Source organism: Poromitra crassiceps (assembly GCF_964638095.1).
Source record: "Poromitra crassiceps genome assembly, chromosome: 28".
NCBI lineage: Eukaryota > Metazoa > Chordata > Actinopteri > Beryciformes > Melamphaidae > Poromitra > Poromitra crassiceps.
Window position 1 is genome coordinate 20,291,840 of NC_139651.1, and position 12,608 is coordinate 20,304,447.

Below are 12,608 nucleotides of genomic sequence, written 5' to 3' on the forward strand. Positions count from 1 at the left end.
CACTGCACACTGACAATAACCATTGTCTTAAAGTCCCTGGAAACCAGAAATATTTTTTTATTATTTAGCATTTTGAGTTCATCACATCACAGGAACCTATGTTAATAAGCCACCAGCCAAATTTGAACGATGATGAACGTCACAAAGTATATAAATTTAGGTTTGACAGTCATGGCAAAAGTCATGAGAATCAATTACATTTTAGAGTGTATTTTCTCCCGTGGACTGTGTGGGCGTGTCCCGTGTGTGTGCGTGGAGGACTGCAGGTCTCCTCCGAGAGAGAGAGAGAGAGAGCGAGAGAGAGAAGGAGGGAAACGGAGAGAGAGAGAGAGAGAAGGAAAGAGAGAGAGATGGAGTGTGTGTGTGTGTGTGTTCGCTCGTTGCTCGGCGCATACTGACAGAGAGGAAGAGAGACTGCCGCTGCGAGTGCACAGCGCTAGTGTGTGTGTGTGTGTGTGCGTGCGTGTGATTCGATTAAATCTTATGACGTGATAAGATCATGCATTTTAGCACCGCACGCAACGCTCTCTTTAATGAGGAAATGGAAATCCAGACCTTGTAGAAAAGTGGCGATTTTGGGGCTTTGGGTTGAAAGTAATGTCAACTACTTTCTGAGCCACACAATTACCGTACTCACATAAGACCCACAATTTAATAGTTGGAAGGTTTTTGTGGATTTTGGTTAAGTAGCTTCAGTGTGGTATGAAATGTTTGTTGATGTGAGTGTAATGACTCTCCTCTCCCTCGCAGGGTAAAGGCACCATGCACTACGGGCTGGTGATAGTAGGGCATTCTCTTGGTGCAGGCACTGCTGCTATCCTCTCCTTCCTGCTGAGACCTCAGTACCCCACACTCCAATGCTACTCTTACTCCCCACCTGGTGGCCTTCTTAGGTGAGTGCATGTGTGTGTGTCTTTGTGTCTGTGGCAACTGGTAAGGTATTATAAAAAAGACATTGAAGGAACATTTTGTTTGCGGCCCGATACACGATAACATGAAGAAGGTAAAATATTTGTTCAACATTCAGTTCATGGTTCAGGGGCTTATCTTTTAGCTTTACTAGCTTTGGAGAGGGGGAGAGTGAGAGAGAAGCCAGGCAGCCGTGTGCTGCTTCGGCTCTTTTGACATCGTGAAGAGCGATTTTTCTGAAATGTGTGATATAACGAGCCAATTACACATCCTTTGCATACATTAAACTGAGACCAGTGACGTGTTTAAAGCAAATGTGAGATTGTGTGACAGTAGCAGGCTGGTAGCAGGGAGGGCATAGCTGCCAACGTGGCCTGAGGGATCTCAGGCCATCACGGCCAGAGGGAGGGGCAACGGCGGCCATGGCCACCGTCTAATTCCCATCCAGTTCAGATTTGAGCACGATCGCCTCGCAGCTACAAAGTCTTGGGTTTGGCTCTCGGCCCCATGTGGAGTTCACGTGGGTTTCCTCCCTACAGTCCAAAGACATGCAGGTCAGGTGAACTGGAGACTCTAAAATGTCCACTGGCATGAATGTGAGTTTGTGGTGTTTGATGTAGCATAATTATGTATATATGACATCATTGATATGATATGGTACATACTACATACAGCTCTTTGAGGCGTGTTTGTCATGAATGTTGTATAAATGAAGAGGACTTGACAGTGTCCAGCACTCTGTTATAAACTCAAGTCTGTATTAAGAGTAGGGATGCACCGATATGAACATTTTGGCCGATGACGATAACCGGTATTAACATCGCTGTTGTGGCCGATAACCGATATTTACCGATGTCGATATGATCTGTATAAAAACACATTTCTATGATCATCACATTTTGTGCATAGTGAAAAACACATGTAAACACTGAATTTGAAAAAGTTATGCATTTCTTTATTTCCAAAACCTTTGGAAAAGCCCATAAATCATAGATTTACTGCATTATTTCATCTCAATGTGAAGAATTTGGCTGAAAATGATAACCGATATTAACATTGCAACATCTGACCGATACCGATATGTTAAAAAATTACTAACATCGGCCGATACCGATATGATTGCCGATATATCGTGCATCCCTAATTAAGAGAATATGACATGATCCACTGACCACTCCTCCTCTTTCAATGTGTTCAGAAGGTTTGCTGCTTCTGCAGTACGACTGATCCAATGAGCCAGTTGCCATGGCTGCCAGTCATTATTTTTTCATAGTAATAAAACGGAGAAGATCAAAATATATGTCTGTACTTTTAGGTTTTACCAGGCTTTATGTATAAGGATTTTTATCCATACAGTTTTTCTCTGCATCATCTCTGGCATTGCGTCTATCAGAATTTAAATGTACGGTAGTCATTTTTGATGAGCCCTCTTGTGGACATGGTGATATGTGGATAAACCTTCAATATTGAATACAGAAGAGTGCTTGATGGATAATGGTGGACTGCAGTGCCAATCACCTCATTATTTCCTGCAGAGAGCTTTTGGATTTTTGTAGTCACTGTGAACAACAGATGTTTGTTGGAAAGTGTGAGATACATGTTCAACTCAGAAATGGAGAAAACTCATTTTACCCCAGACCACATTTTACAGTCACATCAGGTCACTTTTTCCATCCTTTTCTTTACACACAGTGAGGATGCCATGGAGTATTCCAAAGAGTTTGTCACCTCTGTGGTATTAGGAAAAGACCTGGTCCCAAGGTACGTCCTCCTGCAGTATAGCTACCTTCATGTCTCTATAGTTCACTGCAATATTACCAGGATACCCATACTGTATCTGCTGCTGCTTTCTTATAGGATTGGCCTGTCACAACTGGAGGGTTTTCGACGCCACCTTCTGGAAGTCTTACAGAAAAGTAACAAGCCAAAGGTGACTTTTAGTAGTGTCGAGGATGACAGTCAGGCCTGAAGGCAATGTGTACTATCAAGCATCAAATGGAATGGTGATAAATCAACACATTAGCAGATGGTCTTCCCAGGAACAAGCTGTGCTGCTTTTGACTGTGCTGCAGTGTAGAATACAGAAGGTGTGATGATTCATGAGATAGGGAAAACACATTTCTGCTATGGAAATGTATTATCATCTCTATTTTTCAGCTTTTTATCCATTCTTTGCCTTTTGTCTTGTGAAATACTGAATAGTTTTAGGCCTCTTGGCCTCCTCTGATAATTAAACAAATGACACAACCTGAAAAGGGAAATTCATTTTTTGGTTGAACTGTTCACCACTCTGCATATGCAGGGGTACAGGTTTGTGATTAACTGTTTTGTTTTAAGGGGTCTCAAGCGAAAAAGGTTGAGAAACACTGGAATATAGCATAGTAGAAGACAGTAGTTTTATAGAGTTCTATGGAAGCAAATTCTGCAGAAAAGCATACAATCCATACAGATCATTTATTTAAATCCAGATGCCATTTCACACAATTAAAATGCACCTTTCTCTGCGACAGTGGAGGATCATTGCGGGAGGCACCAAGTGCATCCCCAAGTCGGAGCTTCCGCTCGAGGAGGACGGTCCCCAGTCCCAACCAGCAGCACCGCCCAGTAGCCGCCTGTGGCTCCACCCCAGTGACCTCAGCATCGCCCTCTCAGCCTCCACCCCTCTCTACCCCCCGGGCAGGGTCATCCACGTGGTGCACAACCATCCCCCAGAGACTTGGTGAGGGCACTGACTTGAAAGCTTGGGCTCGATTATAGCAATAAATCCCAACATGTGCTTTAGTGCGATCATGGGTAAGATGGTGATACAGCTAGATGGTGATACACGTTGCTAGCTACAGCTAGGGACAAAGTGCAGCCTGGAATAATAATAATAATAATAATTATTATTATTATTATTATTATTAATCATTGGTATTCTTTGACTGTGCTCCATTGAATAGCTCATGAAACATGACATGAGGAATCTAAATGCTCTCTGAGAGACACAGTTTTAGGGATATATATATATATATATATGTATATGTATATATATGTATATATATATATATATATATATATATGTATGTATATGTATATATATGTATATGTATATATATATATATATATATATATATATATATATATATATATATATATATATATATATATATGTATGTATGTATGTATGCCCTGCCCTGTGGTACCAAATGTAAACATCCTGGATCCAAGGTCAGAATGTATCTCAATGGCTCCATCGTTACTTATTACTTATAGCTATGTAACTGATAAAGGAAGGAAAGATTTTGACTTGGAAATTGCAACCTTTAAACATAAAAACAACATGATTTATTATTATTATTATTATTATTATTATTATTATTATTATTATTATTATTATCATTATCATCTTATTCACAAGGCAGGTTAGATAATATTGTCTAGTTTCATGAAAGTCTTTGTGGTTTCTTTGCTGGTTAAGTATTGGTTGCCCTGCAGACCACAACTCGAAGCCGTTGTGGTTTTGGAATGTCTGATAGTGGCATTTAAATTACACATTGCAAATGCAGAGAATAAATGCTTTTGGATGGTACTGAATCATCATTTGAACCAGTATTATATACAGATCCTTTCCAAAAAATTACAATATCATGGCATTAAGGCAATAATTAAAGCAAAAGGATTCCCGACCAAGTATTGAGTGCAGGCATGAACATAACTTTTCAGAAGATCAACGTTTCTGTTTTCAAAATACCGGTTTTTGATTGGTTTTATGTGATATTTAATTTCTTGAAATACTCCTTTGGGGTTTTTTATGAGCTGGAAGCCAGACTTATGCAAAGTTAAACAAATAAATACTTGAAATACTTTACTTTGTGTGCAACGAATATCATGAAAGTTTCACTTTTTGAAAGGAATTATGGAGAAAAACTAACTTTTCCAATTATATATATTTTTTTTTAAAGGATCTGTAGTTTGTTTTATTGTTTTATATCACATTAGAATCAAGTTTTCACTGGAACGGTTCAAGAGCATTTCTTTGATTGCATGTCTCTAACTATGAGCAAAGTCCCAAAGATTGTGTTGATAGGAGTTGCTTGTTTTATATCACAGGAAAAAGTTACAGAATCTATAAGTTTACCATTGTGTCACTGCCATGTGCTGTGTTTTTTACCTTGTGAATACATTATGGTTTACAGACTTACAGTATATTTGTGCTTATACAGATGTGTTATGCTGTTCTGGATAGTGAGGCAGACTGTTGCCAATCTACATCATAGTGTAATCTTGTCATCATTAATCTTGCTTGACAGTCTCTCTCTCTCTCTCTCTCTCTCTCTCTCTCTCTCTCTCTCTCTAGCTGTGGACAGGAGGAGCCCACCTACTCAGCTTTATGGGGGGACAACAAGGCCTTTGATGAGGTGGTCATATCTCCGGCCATGCTTAATGAGCACATGCCTCACATGGTGATGGAAGGTCTTAACAAGGTGTGTGACACACTCAAGGTGCTGTTGAGATGGCTCACGGGTCCTGATGCTGATTTTGATGGCAAAGTGACAGAATTGAATGAATGGGCATGTTTGTGTTATCGTTATGTCATGTTATCTACATATCTGTGAGTATCCTCTAACTACCCATAACAAATCTATTTCAATCACAAATACTTTCTTCATTTGTTCATATAGGGGAATACCACTATTTAAGAATTTACATATGTTGGTGACCTAGGACCTAACTCTTCCCATATTGACCCATATAAGATCCCATATTGTGGAAAACAGGACTACCCTTGCCTCTTTGATTCTAAATGATTTGGATGTGCTATCTTCTCAACATTGTAGAAGCATCAAAACGCATGGTCACCACTCGCCAACCAAATCCACACAATCCATATTAGGAAACCAAGGGCCCTATTCTCTCACAGGCCTTAGGCGCAAAAACTGGCGTTAAACGCAAAGAAACGTGCCTTGCGCCTGCCTCGGGAAGATAGCAACATGGTTTTAGGCCCCGAAATGCGCTTTACGCCAAAGAGGCATGGCGCAGTGCCAGAATAGGCCAGAATGGGCGTTTTGGCCTTAAATACCGGCCTAACGATATCTTCCCCCCTGGCGTTAATTTAGCGCTTAGCGCTTTTCAAAACCAGGCCTTATTCAGTGCGCCGCGGATATTCTGTGCGTATTTATGCACAGCTCTCCTCTGCCTCCTCACACTCTCTCCCCCTCTCTCTCTCACTCCCTCTCTCTCGTGCATCAGACAGGCACAAAGACCAATGGAAAAAAGTTGTTCTATTGTAGTTTTGAGCCCGTCATTCAGAGGCTGTTCTCTCCCCCTCTCTCTCTCTCATTCTCTCTCTCTCACTCCCTCAGAGGCTGTTGAGCCACATGTGAAATATCCCAGCATGCATTGAGGTTAATCCATTTCGACAAGAAATATCAACCAAATCAGCCTAAACTGCCTAAAGTGGCATAGAAATAATGTTTCTGTTCACACAACATGCAATTCTTGAACATTTAAATATTGGCGAAAATAAAACCGAAATCCAAACACAACCCTATGTGAAACGTAATCCAGGTGGTATAAATATCCCTCGCAGATTTAACGTAATTTAGGATAGAGTTTTTGTTACATGAATGGTTTTAATGTCGCCTGGCAAACCAGCCGGTCACGTGAACTCACATTTCATTTGGTTCTGCGGGACCATCTGGCCTCAACTCTGCGAGGGCTATCTGCAGAAACTGCAAAGGGGAGGAGCCAATCAGCGACCCGCCTGTAGTTGACATCGTAACTGGCCAATGACTGTATAGGCTACATACAGTACAACACAAAAGGCTGTTATTTACCCTTTGTCGCCACCTGGTGAGTAAATATATATGTAACTAAACCCATTAAAATTGACAACCGGTCCGCGACTTTTTTTTCCATGTATCTACCGGTCCTTGGCACAAAAAAGGTTGGGAACCCCTGCTCTAGGCTATACATGGGGGGGGGGGGGGGGGGTTCAAAATATTGTAAAAATTTCAATTTTTGAGATAAAATTCTGATATTTTACAGACTTCAACTACCGTGACAGCAAAATATTGTAATTTTCGTTTCGAGCTTTACTTAGCGAGAATTTACACTAGGTGTTTACACTACCGTTTACAGTGAAAGAAAATGTATGCACTGTGGGGTCAATTTTGGATCAAACAAAAATCTGTGAGTTTTTTGTGTAGGACACTAACGATGCAGATGCTGAGGTTTGGTGTTGTTTGAAGGAAAAATGTGGGAGAAGTAGGGTTTAATTCGTTTTTGCAGTTTTGCAGTCTTTGGACTCCATAATTGGCCATAGGTTGCAGTGTACAAGTTTCTCCTCACTTGGGCCCACATTTTGGGGAAAGTTGCCAAGCCGTAGCACGTATGCCAGATTTTTTATGAATTTTCAAAGTTTGAAACTTTAGATATTCGCTGTAGCGCCACCATCAGGACTATTGGCGGCAAATTCACGTCAACGAAGTTTGCCATGGGACTGGACCTTTGTGCAAAGTGTGGTTTATTTTCATGCATGGGAAGTCCAACTTCCCTGCCGCTTCGCTGGCCCGGCCACAAACAAGTACAGGAGTATGCAACAGCGGAGTTTCTGGGCGTAAAATATGTTTCTGCCATTCTCTCGAGTGGATTTGGGCGCTGATTGGCTGAGTTGTCTGTCAATGCAAGTACACCCACCCAACTTCCAGCCACTGCAAAGACTTCACGCCAGACAGGAATGAAGAATGAAATGAAATGTGAGTTCACGTGACCGGCTGGTGTACCAGGCTAGTTTTAATGGACCTCAAGACACAGGAGCCACAGGAAAAACCTATTTGAATTCTAAAATTCAGTGGTATGCCCGTTCTGAAGTCTTTCGCTGTCAGTCAAGAATGAATCTTCTTATTGGGGCTTTTCAGATCTGTTCATGCATGCGGCCCAGTCTTTAACTCTCCAACTAACCACCCTTTTCTTCAGACTTGCTCCAGTACTGTAGCTGGGCATGGGGACTGTGTACCAGTGTCCTGCTGGGCTTCACAGGGTTCTCTGGTTCTCTATGAGTGTGTGTGAGTCACGAGCAGAGCTGCATCTGCTGATAAGGCAGTATAGATGTGTGTGTGGGCTTGCATGCACTAAGGGTTCTGATGAGGCAGTATAGATGTGTGTGTGGGCTTGCATGCACTAAGGGTTCTTGTGACTGGAGAGTCAAAGCTATAGGTTTGCTTCTCTCTGTATACATCGTGACATTATCACATGTTCTTGCATCAGTTTTTGTGTGTCACCGTAGCGTCAACATGTCTGATGTGGAGATGAAACGATATGAACATTTTACATCGCGATTATCGTGACGAAAATGATCACGGTTTTCGGTATTGTTAAAATGTGCTGAAAATGTTCAAGAAGTACTAATACACTCACAGAAATCATTTCACCAAGTCTTCTATTGAAAACTCAGACCCAAAAAGGATTGATACACTCACTGAAATCATTTCTCCAAGGCTGCGCGCGGTTGCCAACTTTGGTTGATGACGGACATTATTCGCCATGTTTTTCAAAGCGTACGGTTATCATGAGGAATTTTATTGCAGTTATCGTAAGGGGATTTTAACACGGTTATCGTTTCATCCCTAGTCTGATGAATTAATCATTTTGTGATTAATTAATGATAGTGTATGTGTGTGTATATCTGCTGTGCCTAGGCTTTAGTATGATACCTCTGGTGTTTCTGCAGGTGCTGGAACCATTTTGTCCCCTGTCTGAGCAGGCACACTGGGAAGCAGAGGAGCTGGAAGTCAGTCAGCCAACCTGCTCTACTGCTGTGCTTATAACATCCCAAAGCGAATTACCCTCCAGTCCCTCCAGTCCCCTCCTCCTCTCTGATACTTCCTCTCTCACCCACACAGACCCTCCGTGCACCCCGCCTCTCTCGGAGACTCCCTCTGTCCCACTGACCTCTCCTCCTCTTTCAGATGTGCACTCTGTTCTTCCTCCTCCTCTGTGTGATTCGACCTCTCAGCAATGTTTGGCGTCTACCCCGCCGCTTTCTAACAGCGCCCCCTATCCCGAGTCAGGGGTCAGTTCAGCCCAGCATGACTCGTGCCTTCCTCCACAAACGCAGGCACACCCACCCGGCTCTCCTCCTCCCTGTGTGGAGCCTGGTGATTCCTACTCCTCTTCCTCACCAGTCCAACTTTAGTCACATAGACAATCCTTCTAACAATAATGCTAACATCAAATATCTCTTCCCACACAGATGCCGTCTGTAGTTTACAAGTGCCAAATAGTGTTTGTGTTTCACTGACATTGAGTCGATGTCACTCTCACTGGTATACCTGGTATAGCCTGGGTAAACCCAGCCCCCAGTGACCTGCTCTCAGACAGACCCTGCTCACTAGTCACAAGGTAGTGACTAGTGAGCAGGTCTGAGAGCAGGTCACGTGGGGGCTGGGTTTACCCAGGCTATACCTGGTATACCTTGTCCAGGCCTTCCGTGTTTCCATGTAGCCCTCTGTCTCGTCTTGGCTGTTAACCTTCAGACCCCCAAAAAGAGCATTTTATAATCCCACACGATGAGTGCAATCACAGCTGCACTCCTCCTAGTTCCAAATAGATATATAGCTGTCCTTACCTGTCAAAAACAGACTATAGCGTTTCACTACATCTATATATCAACCCAACCACAAATGCCACGGTTTCCATTTTGTATTTTCTGTTACCAACATCTATTTGCTTCCTATTACCAACAGCGACTGCACTATCATGGCATGCGCCTCCTTGTTCCTGGACTCTTGACTTGGCTTCTCTCTGGGGTCTTCATGGCTGGGGCTCAAGATACCCTCTTCTCTTTTGATGTTTCCTCTTTTTGAGAGCACTCATTCAGCATTTTCTCAGTCAGAACTGCCTCACTTAGTCATTAGGAGCTGACAGAGGGTAGCAGAAGTAGGGGTGGGGGAAAAAAATCGATACACCATAGTATCGCGATATTTTGCCTGACGATATTGTGTCGATATTTGGATGTCAAGTATCGATATTGAAAAAAAAAGAAATTCAGGCCATGCCAGGCCACCGGGCATCTCCCCGAAGCGCCCGATGGTGCAGTCCGCGCCTGCAGTGGCGTATTGAGTCCAGAGAAGCTTAATAATGTAGCCTACGTGTGGGGCAAAAACAAAACAAAACACACTGCATGTTTTACTTCTGGTGAAGTCAAGGAAAAGGTAGGAGAACGAGTAAAGGCCTAAACAGACTCGACGATACGTGCGTGACGTCAGCTGCACGAGAGTTGTGATTGGCCGTTGCCTTGGCTCATCGTCTTAAAGTCGCCTTCAAAGCATGATGTTAGATTTTAACAAACTAGTTGTGTGGCTTAGCCTTCCCAAATGTTGAGGGTCGTTTTTTAGAATTTAATACATAGAATTGGGAACTTTACATTCAATTTCATTCAGACTGCCTTGCACTCAATCGCCGCCATTTTCCCACGGAGCTTCCACAGGAGGAGGGAGGGCGTAGTGGCGTAGTGGCGTCCGAGCATGTAGGGCTCGCTGGCGCCGGCAGACGGCGAGACGGCTCCAATTCGAGGCGGACGGACGAGTCTGTTTAGGCCTTTAGGAGTGACAATATATCGAAATATCGCAATATTCAATATATCGCAATATTCAATATATCGCAATACTATCGTATCGTGACTCAAGTATCGTTTTAGTATCGTATCGTGGGCATCTGGTGATTCCCACCCCTAGTAACAAATGAGGGGTAACCTCTTCATATGGTTGTGAAACTGCTGCTAAGTGTAGGGCTTTAAAAATAAGTCAGACATTTTCCCCTTAGATCTGACTTAAAAGAACACCTAAAGAGGAGAGTTTTTATTAGTAAGCTTCTCAGAACTGGAATTACCTCATATCCTCAACTAAAACATTCATTTCATCCAAAGATACACGGAGCCATGCTATGTTGTCATGAATCTCTGCCTCTGAATCATGCAGTGAGCTTTATACTTGATTGGCATTGCCAAAGCTTTGTTAATAATCAATAATGATGACAAATTATGATAAAAAATACTGAGGTCAACACAAACAATTGGAATGGTGTCAATTTAACAGTGGTAGTAATGCAATATACCATAATAAGCTATATGTAAAATAAAGAGCGGAACGATGTAAATATTAGAGAAGAGTATAGAACAGACAATACAGTAAAAGATGAAAATGTGGTAGTGGAGTATGTTGATACATGATAGGCAAACTTTTTTTACTCATTGTCTCTGGTGGCAATATTAACTTCTAAACATTCCCCCATCAATATTCTCACTTCTGTTCTGTTCTGTTCATCTACATGTGAGAAATGAGACGGTTTGAATTAGTAGAAATAGTCTTCACTTCTCTCTCCTTCTCTCTCTCTGTCTGTCTCTGTGTGTCTCTCTCTGTCTGTCTCTGTGTGTCTCTCTCTGTCTGTCTCTGTGTGTCTCTCTCTGTATCTCTATCTCTCTTTACTCCACTATCCTGGGTCCCTCTGGTGTTGTGTGACCTAATCACTCATGTTGTCATTTCTGATCCATATATCCATCATCCCCATAACCCAGGCATACTTTATACGTGTTCTAATGCCATTTGTAACTTATTGTACCCATGTGTTCCTTTGCAGAATAGCATTATTTGTTTATAACCATTACGTGCCATTTTCAATTTTGCCTTTATTTTGTATTCCATTGTTGATGTTTGGATGTTTTACATGGATGCATGATGTTTTTGTGTCTTCTAACTGTGCCAATTGTATTTGTATCATTATGATAGTATGTATTAATACATAATATAATACATTGTATATTAATATTATATTATTATATTTTCAGCAAGTGTTATTAACTCATTAAAGATAAGCAAATACATGTGTGTTGATGTGATTTGCCATTACTCTCTCTCCCCCCTACCAATTACACAACCATTTTGAGTTTGTGGGTTAGGATTTTCGTCCTCTTTTTTGGAGTTGCATAAAGTGTTCTTTATCATAGGTCTTGCTCAAGTATCTGTGACCTCACTGTGGGTGTTTCATGTCAGTAAGAGTAGGTGTAAGCTCTCCCTTTGAACTACACTCTGCTTTTGTACATACAATGTTGATACATTAGAGTAAAGATTTAAATATAAAATGTCATCATATTTGCAGTTAGGTTTAATGTAGCAGGTCCTGTAAAAATGGCATTGAAAAAACACTTTATTCTGACTTAAGTGTATTTCAATTAGGTAACCGGACTTTAGTGACTGGCTCTATTTGCATATATCTTGCATTGAAATCATTAGAGACTGGTTGGTAAGATTCAAGAACCAGCATTATTCAACACATATCCAGGCATGGCAGCTACTTTGCCGTATGAATCCATTGTAAGATGACGCCCCTCTTGTGGTGGGAAGGGGGTTTAGCTAGGATCGAGAATCCCCCCTTATATGAAGGGGGTTTAGCTAGGATCGAGAATCCCCCCTTATCGTTCATTGATCTGAGAGACCAAGTGAGACATGTCTGTGTGTGAAAACTGTGTGTTGAAGCATTCTGAAACTAGAAATGGCCACTCAATGTTCATCTACACCTTTTCTATGAAAATTGTTACTAGATTCATCCCACCTGCTGACATAAAAGATTTTCTTAAAACAAAGTGGAATCACAAAAAAAAAAAAAAATCAAGTAAGCTAAATAAGCTTTTTGTTTTTTGTATGTTATAATCAATTGAT

General features: G+C 41.6%; 1 protein-coding gene across 1 annotated transcript in view; it reads left to right on the forward strand.

Moving 5' to 3' along the window:
- Nucleotides 1-12,608, forward strand: part of dagla (diacylglycerol lipase, alpha) — a 73,799-nt gene that overhangs the window by 57,002 nt on the left and 4,189 nt on the right. Inside the window, exons 14-18 of the mRNA XM_083662093.1 lie at nucleotides 751-893; nucleotides 2,602-2,670; nucleotides 2,767-2,839; nucleotides 3,420-3,628; nucleotides 5,249-5,375. Coding sequence (XP_083518219.1) covers nucleotides 751-893; nucleotides 2,602-2,670; nucleotides 2,767-2,839; nucleotides 3,420-3,628; nucleotides 5,249-5,375 — 621 coding nt within the window. The remainder of the gene's footprint in view (nucleotides 1-750; nucleotides 894-2,601; nucleotides 2,671-2,766; nucleotides 2,840-3,419; nucleotides 3,629-5,248; nucleotides 5,376-12,608) is intronic.